The 18965-nt window shown below is 40.7% G+C and overlaps 2 protein-coding genes across 3 annotated transcripts in view; one reads left to right on the top strand and one right to left on the bottom strand.

Annotated features, from left to right (window-relative positions):
• Positions 1 to 2825: 2825 nt before the first annotated feature.
• ica1 (islet cell autoantigen 1) lies at positions 2826 to 14431 on the top strand. The gene is made up of 13 exons (XM_055228139.1): positions 2826 to 3045; positions 4003 to 4031; positions 4119 to 4266; positions 5721 to 5793; positions 6702 to 6825; positions 7775 to 7973; positions 8377 to 8502; positions 9593 to 9685; positions 9769 to 9857; positions 11025 to 11068; positions 11145 to 11420; positions 12459 to 12536; positions 12920 to 14431. The coding sequence occupies exons 2-13, from the start codon at positions 4015 to 4017 to the stop codon at positions 13039 to 13041; spliced, it is 1389 nt and encodes a 462-aa protein (XP_055084114.1). The 5' UTR covers positions 2826 to 3045; positions 4003 to 4014; the 3' UTR covers positions 13042 to 14431.
• A 1280-nt stretch (positions 14432 to 15711) lies between these two features.
• Positions 15712 to 18965, bottom strand: part of LOC117383795 (glucocorticoid-induced transcript 1 protein) — a 45153-nt gene continuing 41899 nt past the window's right edge. For both annotated transcript variants that reach the window (XM_033981016.2, XM_033981017.2), the window contains exon 8: positions 15712 to 18965. In XM_033981016.2, the coding sequence (XP_033836907.1) occupies positions 18737 to 18965 (229 nt within the window). In that variant the 3' untranslated portion in view covers positions 15712 to 18736.

The following is an 18965-nucleotide window of genomic DNA, read 5'->3' as shown; positions in this document are numbered from 1 at the left end:
GAGGGGATAAAGGTACAGGGGAAGACATAAGGGTACAGAGGAGGACATAAGGGTACAGGGGAAGACATAAGGGTACAGAGGAGGACATGAGGGTACAGAGGAGGGGATAAAGGTACAGGGGAAGACATAAGGGTACAGAGGAGGACATAAGGGTACAGGGGAAGACATAAGGGTACAGAGGAGGACATGAGGGTACAGAGGAGGGGATAAAGGTACAGGGGAAGACATGAGGGTACAGGGGAGGGGATAAGGGTACAGGGGAAGACATGAGGGAGCTGAGTGCAGAGGAGGAGCAACACGAGGAGCAGCTGAAGGACATCACTGTGTCTTGGAGCAGATAAGGGGCAGACAGACAGAGGGACAGATGAAGTCAGGAGTTTGTAGGAACAGAGATGCAGATCACACAAGTGCTTCAGTGAGAGGAGCCAAAGGGCATCTTAGTGTGAGATTTCAACTTTTGGAAGTACTTTAAAGGAACTGTATGTAAGGGTTTTGTTTTTGTTTTTTTTTCTTCATAAATATGGCCTGTCTGTGTCCCCAGATATGAGGTGTTCAAATCAAATACAACTTTTACTGATAACAATTGTAATACTGATTTATTTTTAGTTATGAAAACACTGGACATTGGCCAAGTTATAATTAATTAATTTACCCAATCAGAAAGCAGAATGAGCCTCACTGGAGGTTCTGAGCTTCCACATGAGGCCTGTCCATAAACTCTGTCCATAAACTGAGAATGAGACAAACTTGTGTGTGTCTTTATCTGCAGGTTAAGGCTCTGGCAACACAGGTTCAGAGGTGATTGAAGTTCCTCTTTTAAAATCATAAGTGTTAGGATTACATCTGGCCCCTTTAACATTTGTGAGTGTTCATGTGTGTTGTTTTTTATATGTATTTATGTGTAGCAATTATAAAGGTGGACTATGTAACATTTCTGGAGGAGGGTTCGTCACCTGTTTGGCTCCATGGTGATGTTCTTGGCATTGTGCATGTCAGTATTCCACAGTATGGCATTAAACATAATATTTATCTTCATGGAGAAAAGCAGATGATGCTATAGACCAAGCTTCACTCTGCAAAAATGTCAAATATACCTCTGAACACAATAAACAAATCAGTTAAAATCTGTGTAAAGTTGACCCCGCTCAAAGAATTCTAGCAATAAAAACACCTGTAACTGAATAAATGCAAAATAGGTCAGTTCAGACGAAGCACTAACATCTCCATGGAGACAAGCGGGTGAGTGGAACCTTCAGCATGAAAAGTTACACCTCACATCTATTAGTGTTTTTCCTTTTTTAAACTTTGCAGCTTTGTGTTTAAAAACTCCTAACATCTAAGTTTGTGCTGGCTTCAATGACCTCTGCAATTGTAAGTACTATGAGACATCACACAGGACTGCTCTGATTACAGCCAGGTGTTTCTGATTAAAAGCACCTGGCTGTTGGGGGCGGAGTTTGACGTGTGGACACCTGTTAGACCAATCACACTGTTCCATATATGTCCAGGCCCTGCCCCTTTAGTCTTCCAGGTACTGCCCAGTTTAGCGTCTCTATTTCAAATATGGTTGTTGGAGTTTAGATGTTTAGCCCTTACATTAAAAAGTCCTATTACCCAATAGGTTTTTCAGAAAGTTTAAAATGATTTTGTAACTATCAAAGATTTGGTTGACATTCTTCAGGCTATGAGTAAGGCCTCCAATTTTGAACTTTTAGGCCAACTCGTGAGTCGTGATATTTTGGTAACTCTACTCTAACCATATCTAATTGTGTATAAAACGATTTCTACTTTGATGTGATCCTTCAAGTGAAAGTGGTGTGCCAAGTTAAAGAGATTATGCCCCTAAATAAGCCGATCCAGCACAGACTGAATGGGCCATAGTTCAGATTTAGCAGCTCACCTGGAGGAGCACCTGGATGAAAGCACGCCCCACTCCTCCTCTTCTAATCACATTATGAGCTCCAGTCTGCTCAGAAAACTACATAAAACAACATAAAACTACATTAAAGAGTCTGTGTTCTAAATGTGAGGCATGATGCGGAGAGGAGGAGTGCAGGGAGTGTGAGGAGCTCAGGGCACAGACAGAGAAACGTGTCCACAAACACGCTGATCCATTTGGAGCATGACATGAGACTCCTCCAGGTGACAGAGCGCTACATGCTTTAGATCAGAGCAGAGCACGAGGAGGAGGAGGAGGATGAGCTGATGATGAAGGCTCCGGGCCCCAAACAAACACCAGCAGACACCGTCGTACACCACCAAACTGAGGAGCACGGGCTGACACTGCCCTCATCTGGACACACCGGGAACTACACTGACTCCGACGGAGCCTCTTGTTTTTCCTTCTGAGGAGTCAGATAGAGCCTATGTTCCTGTAAAGAGGGATCTGTCTTAAATGACTGCAGCATGACCAGAGCCCCCGTTCTCTCAGGCCTGTGAGTGCCACAGAGGGCACAGTGCATGTGAACATCAAAAGAAAAAAATATTCTGTCAACTTGACAAAAGTTTTAGTTTAGTTCTTCAGAATTGAAGAAGCCTCTTGGATGAGTAGCGAAACGTTTTCACTATAAAACTTTTGTCCAGTTGACAGAATAAATGTTTTTCATTTGCTTTGGATCAAAGCTGAACTGAGGGAGTACACAGATCACATGTGAATGTGAACGTGACCTAATGTAGGCCCAGTGTGAGCTAAAACATGGTAATGTTAATAAAACAAGATGCTCAAATGATTAAAAATACAGAAAAAATAATGTTGACTGTACAATTCCTCTGTGTCCCATTGTGCTGTTTGCGCAGGGTGCGCGTGAGGTGCGTCTGTCGCATCTAGAGCGTGACTGACGTCAGAGGCGCGCGCTGCGAGGGACAGCTGTGTACACAGAATAGTACATCCTGACTCTGACGAGAGAAGGTCTGCACCTCTGCACCGGGCCGCCCGCGCTTGCACCGGTCAGCAGCAGCAGCTCTGCGCCGGGCTGTCCGCGCGTCTGTCCGCGGGGACACGGCGGAGGCACACGGGGCTGGAGCTAATGCGAGCAGCACCGAGAGGTACGTGCTCTGAGCGATGATACTGTGTTATGTCCAAGTGGAAGGAGCTAAGCTGTGATATGTGCAGAAGACATCAGTCTGTGCTGTAACAGAGGACCGACATCAGCGCGTTATTGTGATTCTCCGTAAACACAAACGTTTGCCTCTGTGCTCGTGTTGTGCTCGTGTTGTGCTGGTGATGTGCTCGTGATGTGCTTGTTGGTGCTTGTCGTGACCCTCCGCTGGTGGCTCTCTGTATGAATAATTAAAGGCGTTTAGTCCAGTTTAGGATCAGGATTCAGGAGGATGAAGTATCAGTGTCTCCTTTGCAGAAGGATCAGGTCAAACACTATTAGGCCTGTTCTCAGTAACATCTCTACATGAGCATTGATCTGTCTGAATGGACACCCATAGAGAGGATATTATTATTACAAGTTAGGCCTGACTGACTGTAGCCTACATGTGATGTCAAAATCTAACCATCCATCTAACCGGCTCTGTGTATATTCACTGTGAGGGAAAGATTAAACCAGAAGCTAAAAATATATATTTAACACAGGCATTTAATCAGGTGTAAACTAGGACTGGGCTAAATAGGCTAAAAAGACATAAAAGAAAGACTTATGACAAATCCCAGTGCTCCTGCTAAAGTGATCCAGGAACCAGAGAGCCAGACCACATCGAACCCCTCAAACAGGCCACTGCAACGAACCAGTGAAATCAAGGTTTAGTAAAGTCGACTAGTCAGAGATTATTTTTACAGTGAGTTGACTATGGCTCCAAGAAAATGAGGGTAGACACAGGTTACAGTGTGTTTATGCTTCAGATAACAATTAACGTTATCTAACTGATCAATGACTATTTTATTGGTCAACTATTAAAAGCTGCAGCTGTATGTTCCTCCTTTTGCACTTTTAATCCACCACAGAGAGAGAGACTGTAATCACCTCTCATTTCGCTTATTGTTTTGTTTTCCAGGCGGTCTTGAAAATGGAGCAGGGGAATCTGTAAGTGTCCTGCAGACGTAATCCTTATATCATTTATCAGACCCGTGCAGTGTTGACAGTGCGCCCCCTGTTGTCTGTGTGGTACAGGGGCAGCTCTGGGCCAGGCTCGGTGTCTGTGCTGAAGCGCTTCCAGCAGAGGTACTGGAGGACCAAGCAGAGCCTTATCACAGTCACGGGGCAGAGGCAGGACGAGCATGTGGTGGCCTCCGACGCTGAGCTCGACGCCAAACTGGAGGTATGAGCACCCAGGGCTGTGTGTATAGCGTGTATTTACTGTAGTACATGTGATTCAGGAATGTTCCATTCATTGAAATCTGTCAAGTGGACAACTTTTTTTTAGAGTTTGGCCACTGATCCAAGTAGCTTCTAGGGAGGAGCCAACTACACCTTAGTTGTTTACATCTGTTATTTGTTAAGTCCATCCAACTACCCTAAGGTGTGAACCATAGTCATTATTTTGCATGACGTCACAATCAGGAGGGTGAGCCTAGTAATATCAGTTATATTAAGACAAAATTCAGTCTAACAGTCACATTCTGTCAAATAGAAATCTTTACAGAGACAAAAAGACAAAATCAAAGCTAATTCTGAGCTTGATAAGAAAAATGAAACATCATTACCCTAAGGTGTGAACTGTAATATTTAGCATAACCATTTAAGCTCCTAATGGGTGATCTTGATATTGCAATATTGATTTTTGCACCAGCCAGTATTGCGATATCTGTCCATTTGCGATATCATTACTCTGCAGTCCTTTTTCCCACCGTCTCCCCGATCGTCTCCCTTGCTCCAGAGCAGTGGAGCGTACAACAGCTCATCCTCTATCAGCGCGAGCATTAAGGAACATAGCAGAACACCGCCCTCAGCCATGCTCTCCCTCTGCTCCCTTAGCTCCCCCTCTGCTCCTCCGCACGGCTCAAATGGGTTTTTGATTCACACGGCACACACCTGGCTCGCGGGGACACATCCTTACATTACCCACCTCCATTTTCACTCCACAGTAAATTTAACCTCTTAATCAATACACCTGGACCTAAATGGGCATAAAGAGCAGAGCCGGGTACCCACGCCTCAGTATAAAACTACCAACAACTACTAACCGTGCTATGTTTTATTTCAAATCAGCACTGCACAATAATATCTAAATGATCAGCTGTGAAGGTAATATCAATATCAGGTAATACAGCTCAAGATCATTCTAAAATTATACAGGAAAGGTCCATTTCTGTCCTGGGAATGTGACTTTTTTGTCTCGATACCTGCTTAAATGAGTTTCTAGTTTCAATATTAGTTTTAGTATCGATAAATATCTGATTTTTGATACTTTTGACAAGCCTGTAAGAATCTAAGCATATGGTAGTAACTGTAAGGTCAGGCAGAGACTTGCCCTATTTTTCTATTGACGGCTTTCAAAATGAAGAAAAACTAGAACCTACTTGTCGCCATGGAGATTTGATATTGCTTTAACTTGAACGTTTCACGACATGGCGTGACCTTGACGTTCCACCTGGCCAAGTTACAGGTCAGATCTGTGAAGTGGTAAGCCCATTCACAGTAAGAATTTATGTTTCTCAAGGTATTTTCTAGCAGTAAACATTGGACTCCCACCACAAAAGTTACATTGTGCATCTTTAGTGGTATTAAGTCAATACTGTAGTTCGATTGTAACATGTGGCTTCTCCGTCTCAGGTGTTCCACTCCATCCAGAGGACCTGTATGGAGCTGCTCAAAGTGATCGAGCAGTACCAGAGGAGGATCTGCGGTGAGTTCTCTGCTGATACACCTGCTTTGCAACGATTACTTCAGTATTTCTTTAAAAAAATAGTATTTGTAGTACCTGCAACAGTAAGGTCGGATCTTTATTATTGAGGCAATTAGTCCTGATTTTATTTGTGTCAAAGTTAAAGCTGCTCTAAGTCACTTCTGGTTGAGCCTCTGCCACCTGCTTATCACAAGGAAAATGTCATTGCTTTGACTAGAAGCTCATAACACCCGAAAATGAGGTAATTTGCTAAAAGCTGAGGTGGTGTAGAACATCTGTATGAGCTCTAAACTGTTCCTACAGGCTTTGATTTGGCATTCAGGTGGAGTCCGCAACAGGCAGACATGGGCGAACCAGAGGCAGAAAAGAGAGAGATAAAGGGTGCAGTGTAATGCATTTATAGAAAGCTATAATTGAGTATTTAAAACAACGTTTACACATTTGCAGTCTTCAGGGCAAATGTTAAATATAAAAATATGTTGACCATGAGGACACATCCGCTCTGGTTTCTTGAGACTTGTGAAAAAAACCCTATAAACTTATCATTGTGAATAATGAGGATGCTAGGAATGGGTTAGGAAACTGAGGAATAACTTTGAACCACTGCAAACTGTTTAAAAAAACAAGTTCTGTTTTTTATGTTTTTAAGACGGCAAAAATCTGGTAGGTTACAGCGCCTTATAAAATTATATTGTGATCTAGACTTTAGAAAATTGTGATATGTTTGAGCATATTACCCACCCTTACTATAAAGCGATAATGTTTTAAAATAAACATATTTACAAATGTGTATGTGCACTGCCGTACAGAATGCCGCACTTCAAGCATCTTTTGTTATTATTGGTATAGATTGATAAAGGCCTGTGTTATTCTCAGCCCTCAGACAGACTGTGCTTGTGTCCTGACAGTACTGTCCCAGGAGGAGGCGGAGCTGGGCCGGTTCCTGCGCTCTCAGGCCTCTCAGGACAAGACCAGGGCGGGGAAGATCATGCAGGCCACGGGCAAGGCTCTGTGCTTCTCCTCACAGCAGAGGTAACCAGCATGTCAACTGTGGAGGTAGTAGTAGTAGTAGTAGTAGTAGTAGTAGTAGTAGTAGTAGTAGTAGTAGTAGTAGTAGTAGTAGTAGTAGTAGTAGTAGTAGTAGCTTAAACTCATCATGAGTTGGACTAGTGGTGATTTCATTGGTACAGCAGCAAAAATTCCCTTCTAGCCCAGAAAGCATTTTACAAAAAATGTCAGATTTTTGTGGTGAATTTCCTATTATCAAATTAAATTTTTTCTCAGTTCAAAATATTTCCAAGCTGCTTCTTCAGTTTTGGTCAGATGGCTCATGGACACTGCCTTATATCTGTCTGAAGGGAGGAGCTACACTGTAAACTGTAAACTGTAAAGCTATTGTTCAGTTTCTGTATGTAGGTTAGGTCTATTGAGCCACACTAGGTGTGCACTGTGTCATACTTAGCAAAATCATTCACTCTTAATAGGCCTACTGGCTAGCTATATTGTACTCTTTGTTTCCTTTGTTTGCTTTGGGTTTGAGGATGGAGTTATACATGGGGGATAGATTATGTCTAAGGCCCCCATTCCTGTTTAAGGAAAGGACAGACCACCCTTCCTTGAGCTTCAGCTTACTCTGATCCGTTCTAGCTCTGATGGATCAAAGAGCATGACTGGGCCTCAGTGACCACACAGCCACTGGACGTAGCAACTAAAAGCTAAACTTAGCTCTACATATTGCCTCAAACTGGCAGTCATGTTTAAAAGCTGGGTCTTTTTTGATATCAGTAGAACAGGGTAGTAGTAGTCGTAACAGTGGTAGTTATAGTAGTACTAGTACTGGTTTGAACATGATATCAGTCCTCGTTTCTCTATAGGTAGAGATGAAGTAGAGATGTTTCGGTACAGGGCAGTTGTACAGGGTGGTACTAGTAGTAATTGTAGTAGAAGTTTGAGCATGATATCAGTCCTTGTTGGTCCCCAGACTGGCTCTGCGCACACCCCTAGTCCGGCTGTACCAGGAGGTGGAGACTTTCCGGTACAGGGCCATCTCGGACACGTGGCTGACGGTGAACCGCATGGAGCAGAGCCGCACAGAATACAGAGGGGCCCTGCTGTGGATGAAGGACGTGTCCCAAGAACTGGACCCGGACACACACAAGCACATGGACAAGTTCAGGAGGGTGAGGCAACTATGGGCATTTATTAGAGTCACCACAAAAGTGTAGCACAACTATGGATTTTTAAAGAGCAGAGGATGGTTGTGTTTTTAACAGAGGTTTGCACTGCAGACCATAAGGAGGGTTTGAATAGTGCAGGAGAAATGATTCCTCAAACATGCATGGATGACATATAAAACCTGTTCAGGCAGGTTTTTGATGAGGGAAAAACGTCATAACATCGTAGAAACTGAAAAAGGTCGATTTTGCACAATCACCCAGACCCTCCCTCTGAACTGTACTATCTAGCACGACCATTGAATTGAGTTCCTCCTGTGAGTTCCTCTTGTGAGTTCCTCCTGTGAGTTCCTCTTGTGAGTTCCTCCTGTGAGTTCCTCCTGTGAGTTCAGTCTCTGGTCTCCTCCAGGTCCAGGCTCAGGTGAGGAGCACCAAGAGCAGCTTCGATCGCCTCAAACACGACGTGTGTCAGAAGGTGGACATGTTAGGAGCCAGCCGCTGCAACCTGCTCTCCCACCTGCTCACCACCTACCAGGTACTCACCACAACCAGGTACTTACCACACAACAGGAACTCACTACAACCAGTTGCTCACCACCCAACAGATACTCACTCCAACTGGGTACTCATGACATGTCAGATACTCACCACATATTAGGACCCAACTGCTTTCCCTCCTGCTGACCACTATCAGGTACTCACCACATATTAGGTACTGACCACACATTAGGTGCTTACCACAAACAGGTACTCACAACGTTACGTACACACCAGATGTCAGGTACTCACCGCAAACAGGTATTCACCGCATGTTAACAGCCAGCTGCTCACTACAATCTCTAGAATATCCTTCATATTTTGTCCCGAGTAAAACAAAGTGGTGTCATCTGTGAATAAAACACACTTTAATAATTAAGTTCAATTTAGTTTATTCTTTTTTTTGCCAGAGACCATGTTCAAATTCATTCATCTAACAAAAAAAAAGATGTTTTGTACCAGATTTAACTGCTACTTTCCATCTGCAGTCCCCGGGCAGGAGAACACACATTAAAAATACACATTTCATTACAGTTACATAGATGATCTGTTACAATTACAAGACTAACTTAGATCATCATTAACATTAGCAGTAAAATACAATAAAATGTCACTCTTTCCTATACGTTTTGTTTCCTACAGTCCATACAAATATTAAAAATCATTATGTGCACGTTTTTACAGTGAATACAGAGCAATACAAATGAACTTAAGTGAGGAAGAGGATCTTTTTGGAGCCGTGCACGAGACCCCAGTGCAATATCAGTAACATAACTTAGATAAAGTATAGACCCAAGGACCGACCCTTGGGGCACTACTCAACCAATTTTAACCACATCATACTTAATATAATCTATTTCAACAAACTGATTTCTGTCTTTATACTAGTAACCCAGTACTGTGCCATGACTCTAATGCCAAACCTATAGAAGTATTGCATGGTGCAGTGTGTCAGAAGCTTTTTGAAGATGTACAAAGATGCTAACTAAATCATGTTTTCAATCAGTAGTACACATTTCCTCAGTTAATAACATGTTTATATCTGTGAAGTAAGTAGGTTACAGTGTGACTCGTGTCTTCCTGCTCAGACCACTCTGCTGCACTTCTGGGAGAAGACCTCACGCACCATGGCCGCTATCCACGAGAGCTTTAAGGGGAGCCACATGTACGAGCCCGCCAAGGTCAGGAACTGTACTCTGCGTTATATTATCATTATTATTATTATCTAAATGTGCACATTAACCTCGTGTTATGATTATGGCAGGACTCTAAGGACAGGACAGGGAAGAGGCGAAGGAGGACAAAGAGGGCGGAGACACAGGAGGGACACAGCAGTGAGATGGCAGATCAGCAGTAGGTCATTCAGTCACATTTAATCTGCAGCTTTGGTCCTGGTTTGAGCCCAGTTTAGCCCTGATGTAGACCTGGTTTGGCCCTGTTCCGTGTTCTAGTCATAGTTTAGTCCTGGTCAAGTCAAAGTTTAGTTTTAGTTTTTCACAGATTTTAAAGATACAAAACTTAGAATCAAAATGAAGTGCCAAACTGAGACGAACCAAAGGCATTCTTAAGATGATGGCGTACACAGATTTCTGATTTCTACTTGAAAAAGGCTTGAAAAGTTGATTCTAAAACCATAATGTTAAATTGTGTGATTAATGTATTAAAAAAATATTCAAATATTTAAGAAAAAACCTCCCCTGGTACATATCCAAGTTTACTTAAATACAGTGCACAACATTTTATGTGGCAATAACGTTTGGATGACGTTTCAGTTGGCAATGGTCCAGGCACAGCAGCTTTCAATGACATGTAGTTTTAAGGCTCTTCCTCAAACTTCACCTTTTTTGTATCTTACACACTGTGGTTGTCAAATGGTGTACATATTGATAGGTTCACCTTTTTAACCTATATTACAGTTCAAAAGAGAAGAGAAGACAAGAGAGATTATTTTGTCTCAATATTGAGGAGAAAGAACGGAGAGGCAAAAAACCTTCAGTTACAAATCACCTCGCGCCCTTTCTGAAGGCCCCACTGTTTTTCTCCTCCTTTTATTAAAGTTAGGAAACCCTAGTTACAAACACATACAAACTCTGAAGGGATGGGGGGACATATACTTTGCAAGCAGTGTAAAAACATATGAAGAAATTCACAGAGAAATATATTCTGTTTTTGCATTTCCAGAAGGTCACTCTTCCCCTTCGCACAAACATCCTCCCATGATGTTTCTGTTTTAGGGTTTCACAGTGACCTTCTTCCCGTGGGATCCTGCACTTTCAAAAGACATTTTCTGCAAGACTCAAGAACAAACATTAGTGCAGATTACATAGTTTACATAGTTGAATATAATGATTATAATAAAGAGTGAACATTACAGTACCTTTAAAATGAACAGTGAGATAACATAATATAACTTGAATATATATTTTGAATCCATCACATATGTTTGATTTATTCAGTGAAGTTGAAAAAACACACACATTATGAGGGATGTGTGATGACAAACTATATATTATTTTACAGACTTATTTCCCTTGAAAATGAAAACCTCAACAACACAGGAGAAGGTAACAGGAACTAATATTCAGAACACGTTTTATGACATGTACGGGTAAGTAATATTTTGATGTTTGTGTTTTGTAGAGAAGAACGTAAGTCCAGATGTGGAGAGTGAGGAGGTGGACAGTGTGTCGCTCCTGAATGAGATCCTGGGGTCTCTCAGTTTGGACGGAGGGGACTGGACTCAGACAGTGCAGGAGGGGCCCACGGTGCAGGGTCATGTGATGCAGGAGGGCCCCACAGCACAGGGGGACCCCACAGAGCAGCAGCCCACAGCCCAGGAGCCCACAGTGGAGACAGAGGAGTTCTTTTTACCGTCACAGCTGCTGGACCAGAGCCTGTCCACACTGCACACTGCAGGTCTGTAGCAGCTGTTTACAAGCTCCACATGTACAATATTAAGTCGTTTTACATCAAGGGCAAGGCAAGTTTATTTGTAAAGCACAATTTGTACACAAAGTAATTCAAAGTGCTTTGCTGGATAAGAAAGATATTAAAATCACAATACAACAAGTGAAAACATGAATAATTGTCATAAAAGTTAAAATTAAAAGAAGAGTGCAGAATAATACTCAGATTGCAGATGTAGATGATGTCACTCTCCCAAATAGGAAACAAGAGCCAGTTTTCCCTGTTGATTACATTGTATTTTCATAAGGAATACTTCAAAGGAAAATTCACAAATGTTGAACCTGGTCACTTTTATTAATGACTAGACCCATTAGCTCACAGTAATCATGACAACAAATTTCAGTATCGTCCCACGTTTAATCTGGTTAGTACTTGGATGGGAAACCGCTGGGAATATCAGGTGCCACAGTGGGGTGCAAATGGCAAAAGCTGATGCTGTGTCTTCAGGCAAGACACTTCGCCTCCATTGTCTATTATGAATGTGTGTGTGACTGTTGGTGGTGGTCAGAGGACCTGATGGCGCAGATTGCCAGCCTCGCTTCTTTCAGCTTACCACCACCGAGTATGGAGTGAATGAATAATGCTCTGTAAAGCGTCTTTGAGTGTCCAAAAATCACTATATAAATCAGATTTTTATTTATTTATTTATTTGCATTTTAACATTATACCTATAGAATGTTGTGATGAGACTCAACAATTAACCATCGGGCCGCTCCACTGTACATGTTTTAATTATAACAACTTCTCTAACCCAAAGGAAATGTGAAATGAAACTACACGTCTTGTTGTCCTCCTGAGTTCCGTCCCTCATAACAGAAGCTACGAGGCTATTATTGACCCTTACAATTCTGACAACTCACATAATCGATTAGTTTCACTTAACCGCAGCAGGTCAGAAGAAACATGGACCACCGTGACGAACAATCCATGTAGAGAACTAATTATGCACTGATAGTTTAAATATCACAGTTCTTTTTTTCTTTTTAGACTGGACGAGTGACCCACACCAGTGCAACGAGGAGACAGGACCTGGAGCCAACAAGAACACTGCACCAGCATCAACAGGTACACGCACTACACTTTCAATAGTTGTTGTTAAACGTATTTTAAGCAGATGTTCAAGCTTTTTATAACACATTAGACGAACAATATATCAGCTTTAACGTCGAAATCAGGGGTATTTTCATGTAGTACTGGGTCAATATTCTCAAAAAAATCAAGAAGAAATGAAGCTAAAGAGGTAACTGTATGTTTAGGATTTTTATTCTTAACATTTTTTTCCCACAAACTGTCACTTAACTGATGTAAAACTATGATAAATATTTACCACATGTTCTATCCCACCAAAGGTAAGTCATAATTAGAAAAACATGCAAACCCAATTTTATATTTTGGTTGTTATGTTACTTTGATTTTTGTTACTTTTTGTTCCTTCTCTGTCCTTTCAGATCCCAGTGGACGTCCCAAACAGCTGTCGGCCTGGTTGAACCTGTTTGCCGACCTGGACCCCCTGTCCAACCCAGACGCCATCGGGAACACGGGGTCCGAACATGAAGCTCACGAAGCCTAACCCCATTAACAAGTACTTCAATAGACAGTACTGCAAACTGCTCACATGATCAAAAACCAAGTACTCTCAAAACAGTACTGCGAAATACTGACATTATCTAATATCTCACCTTTAATAAATACAGTAAGGGGGAGGGGCTACGATGTAAAAAGCCATCTGAAGACGTTTGAACAAGTTTGGATGTTGCATGGATAGCCTTGTGTGATCTGAAATATAAACCCTTGAACTTACAGGGAATCTCAAAAAGTAGCAGTCGCTCTATATATTTTTTTTCTACTATATACTCCTTTAATTGGTTACACTATTAGAATTTGGTGATGTCAAAAATTTCAGTGTTGTCTAAAAGCTCCTGTGTGTCTCTACTCATGATTCTATTTCACTTTTGGTTAAATATATGAAGATTGACTCTATAATAGTGAATAAATACTTTTTTTCCCCCCGCTTTGGCCTCACAGGGGAAGACCAGAGACCACAGGTGCGGGGAGGGGGGTTCAGGTTTCACATCTGCCATCTACTGGTAATAAAAACAAACCCAATACACCTGCAGATGGTAGGACATTAACTTCAAATTGTATCAGATGTTATGTCCAGAGAGTTACGCTGATACTACTTTAGCAGTGTCCCCAAATCCCCATTATTATCGTTACTCATAATTACTCATAATTACCCATCAAGCAGGTCTAAATATCTGTATTTGAACAGTTTAAGAGTCATTTTTACAGTAGAATTGGCTGCCTCCGTGTTCTTCCGTTGATGTACGATGAGGAGAAGTGCATGCTGCATGTTTAACTGTACAATCATGTTTTTGTGGGTAACATTTAGAAAAGGAGGATTTACTCTGAATATAATGCTGCAGAACTGTACCAAATATAATGCCTTACTCCAACCTCAACCTAAACCTCATTGCACTGGCTTTTTATAAGTGTACATACAGTATTTGATTGTTTATTGGTTGTTTTTCATGTAATTTCATCAATATTTCAAAGCCATGTGATGCTGTTCCTGTACTCCAAAGCAAAATTGGTGTTAGCAGGGTAATTTACGCTCAGCTTTGTTCGGTAGCCTCCTCTACTGGCCATTTAAGGTAATGACAACAAGAAAAATGAGGATTAATCTGTACTTAATAGCAATACCCTCTCAGTACTATCATGTGATTTGGCTTTTTATATACATATTTTTTATTAGCAGTATATTTTGTAAGCCAGACTTGAGGTTAGATTTAATTTTCCTGTAAACTTACTGAAAACAAAGTGACTTGGGGGGGCTAAAAGTATTACTAGATTGCCTGCATTTAGCTACAATAACATTAAGATCAGGTAATAGTTGCTCTGAGTACAGGAACAGATCAAATTCAATGTAACTTATGTCCAAAATAAAATACAAACATGTGAAAATACTTTGCGTTTCTTTATTTAAAAACACGCTACATACAAAATCAGAAGACACAAAACTTAATGAACAGGGTAACAACCAAATGTAACTTGTAATACAACACGGAAATTAAGACTATCTGAACATGTGTGGAGCTCGACGCGCCTAGTGAGACTTCTAGACTGGCCAGAGAGGATCTTTGTTTGGAATGGGGGAAAAAAAAAACTTAGTGTCAAATAAATACAGATCATTGCACAGTTTTGATTGTTTGAAAAACACATTATCAATAAGTGCTAAGACTTGGTATTAGGATCCAATAATAAAACTAAACTTCGCTAACAATTATTATTTTTGGCTTTGGTGCATGTTTTTGGGGTTTAACAAATTTAAGTTGCACTATGTAACTTTTCTGATGGAGAATGTTATTGGTTTGCCTTTTCCACAGTATTTTCTACATCTCTATTGAGGCAAGTTACAAGGTATAGGTTAGATCTGTGGAGTAGTGAACGTGCTCTAGGTAAGAATCCATCTTTCTTAATGCATTCTTGTACAAACACCTGTAATTAGGGCTGTCAAAATGATCGAAAATCAGATTCTAATCAATACCAACACTACCCTCAAAACTAGATAGAACAGGTATCAATACAAAAAAAAGTCACATGCACAGAAATGAATCTTTCCTGAAATGTTAGTATCGTGACAACACTACCTGTGAAAGGAAAAGAAAATATAGATGGAGAAGTTAAATGCTATACTGTGGAACATTGCAGACAAAGCAATAACATTACCAGGGAGACGACACGCTACAAAAAAAGTTACATAATGCACCTTTAAAAACAACATATCTCCACTCTTATTCCATCTTTTTCTAACATGAACTAAAAATTTCAAGTTTTTTTTGTGTTTTTGTTTACCTGAAAGCATCTACTAAGACATAAGCTTCAAACAGTTTATCAAAAACAGCTAATACAATGTGTTAATGTCTGCTATTGTAAGCCAAGGCATCCATCTTGTACAAAAAACCCAGAGAGGAATGCATTTGTGCTAAAGAAGGCCACACTGGAAGGCACCATCGTCTTGGGACATGCCCTGAGCTACTTCTGAGGGTTAAGAGGGAAGTAAAGGGGCCGTTTAAGACACTGGAGCGGTACGGCATGGTTTGATATGGCAGGTTAGGATGTTAAAATACGGTGTAATCTACATTAAATGGCTGTAAAAAGGTCTAAAATTGTAAAGCATTTTAAGTCCCTGTACCTGATTTTTATTCCCATGTATTTGAACAAATGTATTTTATGGTACGTTAATCAGGAAGTGTGTGTTTAGCATGCTAATTGTTAGAATTACCATCATGAAAAACTCTGCCTTGGTCTCTGAAAGTTGTGAAAAGTGCATAGGGTGAGTGAGGAATAACTCGGAACTAGTTCATTTTAATCAGTTTGCAGTGGTCCAGTTTTTCATGTTTAAGGGATAATTTCGCCTGGTCTGTGTGTATTTTAGTCCTGGTTGAGTTTGGTGGCACTTGAAGAGCGAAATATTTCTAAATGAAACTTTTAGTGTGAAATCATTTGAAACCTACTGGCCTACATCCAAAATTTCACTTGAAAGTTTAGCAGAAATTATTTTAGAAACACATTTTTTTTGCCATAATTACACATTTTTAAAATGGTAACATTAAAGGGCCAGCTTTTTTCCTGTTTGCACTCTTGAGGTAAAAATAAGTACACCTCCTGCATCTAATTATAATTAGCATGACATTTTATTGTTTGATAATAAAACAATATCAAATAGCATTTCTGAAAGTGAGGAATAACTTTGGACCTCTGCAAACCATTTAAAATGAACTAGTTGTTTTCCACATTTTTAAGACTCCTTTACGTGACCATTTAACCCGGCTTTGGGTGCATTTTAGTCTGGTAGCACTGAGAAAGCAAAATATTTTATAAGATGAAGGTTTTCACGTTAAATCTTTTGAAAACTACTGCCCTACATCCAAAATCCAACTTGAAAATGTAGCAGAAATCAGAAAGTGTGTATTAGCATGCTAGTTCTGACAACAAATCTCTGGTCTCTGAAAGTTGTGAAAAGTGCTTATAAACTCATGGCTGTGAATAATTATGATGCTCTGAATGCATAAGGTCAGTGGGGAATAACTCTGGACCACTGCAAACTGTTTAAAATGAACTAGTTCTGTTTTTCACGTTTTTAAGACAGTAGGAATCAGTTATGGCGCCTTTAATATTAATTTCCTTTTTTATAGCCTTCTCCACAGCGCCTCCTGCTGGTGCTTAAGTGTGCAACCAGACTAACCTGAATAACACAGGTATTCATAAGTGCACATTGTGACTAAGGTGTAAATGTTATGATACGTCAGTGACTAGGCAGATTACAAAGCTTATAAGTAAGTTTCCAGGTTAGCGACAATTAACAGCCTCTACAAAACATAGATACGTCCAATATCGTGTCTACAATGAAGACATGGTTAGTCAATAGCAAAGGATTTCAAGTGATAAGTGCGTGTTTACAGCCATCCAAGTATCCCAGTGTTTTTTTATGCCGGCTGCCCTTCCTGTCACAATCAGCCCTGTTACTGTGTCTGAAACTGGAAATGTTTGCGGTGAAGTGTGCTGCCCAAGGACACAAAGGGTACATTTACAAATCAGATCATTACAATAATCAGATAACCCAATACTTTGATCTGATTTATGGTTTGTATTTAAATGCACAAAAGAAATCTGATCATAATTACATTTTAAGACTAAATGGCAAAGCACAATGAATTTAAAAAAAAAAAACTTTTCTCCTTCATTTTTGTCTTTGCCGTTTTTTTCCTTGTCAAAATCTGCACAGGCTTGAACAATCAGAAAGAAATCAGATTACTCACATCAGACGTAACTGTTATGACACTTTAGTAATCTCGTAGGACTATAAATTATCGAGTGATATAATTATAATCAATGAATAGATATTATACTATAGATTATGATCAGATTTATTTGTAAATATACCCTGTGACAGTAAATCCTTGGGAGGGAACTGAACCGGTAATCTTTCTTAGACAAATGTAAAACTTGCTGCACCATTACCACCCACAGCATGAAAAATCCAACAATTAATTTTATTAATTTAAGAAGACAGCATTGTCGGACGTAGCAGTGTATCCATGGGCGGGGTGACAGTGTCCTGCTCTTTGGCTTGGAATGTAAAGGACTGTACTTGTTCCCGTTTTAAGCCTGGATAAATAAATTGCTTCAGGTTGGGCATCTGACATAAAGAACAGTTTAAAATCACCCACACCTGTTTTAGTAATTTCAGTATGAATGTAACTGGAATACAAAGAGAAATGTAAACGCACTGTACAAAACAAGTGAAACAAGTGAGGCCGTGAGTTTTTAAAGGAGACATGTTACGATGAAGTGGTATTTGAGTTTTAACCATGGTACTGTGTTTTTATGTACCTGAAAATCATATATTGTGTAGTATATTGCTGTTCAAGTCCTTACAACTTCACCAGTCATATTCTCATAATGTACACGTGGATTAAATAAGACATACTGCGCTCGTATCTGTCATGTACTTATGATTTATGACACCTGTGGATCATTATGTTATAATTTGGACATGTTAACTCGCAATATTCATCTAAAACGACTTTCAACCTGCCCCAATATGGTACGTCACTGTAAACATCATTACAGCAAAGTTCTGCTCCGTTGGACCCTTCTATGGATACCTGTCGATAAAAGAGTAGTGGTGATTTTTTGGAGTAGAGATCGACCAGTATGGACTCTGCTGAGATTTTGATTATTTTCCCAAAATTTGGTAATGTAAATTTACTACAAACACACTTGCAGCACTTAAGAGAACATAAGAGAGCTGTGTGGTCTTGTTTTGTGCCGTTATCTCTTCGCACTCAAGTGTTCAAATAAAGCTTTATACATTTAGTTTAGATCAGTTTAGTTCTGATGTAGACTTGCTTTAGTCCTGATGAGGTTTGTGTATGTGGCAAGTGTGAACAAAGCCTTAAAAATCATCTACTGTATCTCTAGCATCTCTAACAATGCTGCCAACTTGCGCTCTCAAAATATTTCACTACCCACTGTCACCAGCAGAGGGCATCATATCCACAATCCACACATGAATGAAAAATTGCTGCATTTGGATACAGTTATTTTTACTAAACAGTAATAAACAAGAAATACCACTTGTAAGAGCATAACATGTCTCCTTTAACTCTCTACACCCCCTAGTGGCCGGTCATCAGAGTGCGTGGAGTGCTGAAACGTCCAGCTGGCCCTTGTCGGTTGTTTCTCAGTCATGGTTCAATCTAACGGGCGGTGCGTGACAGCGATACATCGGCCACCTCCCCTGCACCGTTCTCGGGGTCAGCGGAGGAGGTGGGGTCAGAGGTCAACATGGGCCCGGGAGGCGGGATTGGAGAGAATAGGGAGGAGCACAGCAGTTTGACGGGACAGAAGGCGGAGCCGCGGGGGATGAAGTTGACCTTGTTTTTATCCGGACAGGAGAACAGAGGGAAGCCTTTGGACTGACCGGAC

Source organism: Periophthalmus magnuspinnatus, chromosome 16 (assembly GCF_009829125.3).
Source record: "Periophthalmus magnuspinnatus isolate fPerMag1 chromosome 16, fPerMag1.2.pri, whole genome shotgun sequence".
Taxonomy (NCBI): Eukaryota; Metazoa; Chordata; class Actinopteri; order Gobiiformes; family Gobiidae; genus Periophthalmus; species Periophthalmus magnuspinnatus.
The sequence above is the reverse complement of the archived record's forward strand: the minus strand, read 5'-3'. Positions and strand labels throughout refer to the sequence as shown.

Bases quoted from the DNA above. Each gene is read 5' to 3' on its own strand.
- ica1 (XM_055228139.1), top strand. The intron at 9,858-11,024 runs GTAGGTCATTCA...ATTATTTTACAG, and splicing joins AGTGAGATGGCAGATCAGCA to ACTTATTTCCCTTGAAAATG. The intron at 11,421-12,458 runs GTCTGTAGCAGC...TTTTCTTTTTAG, and splicing joins GTCCACACTGCACACTGCAG to ACTGGACGAGTGACCCACAC.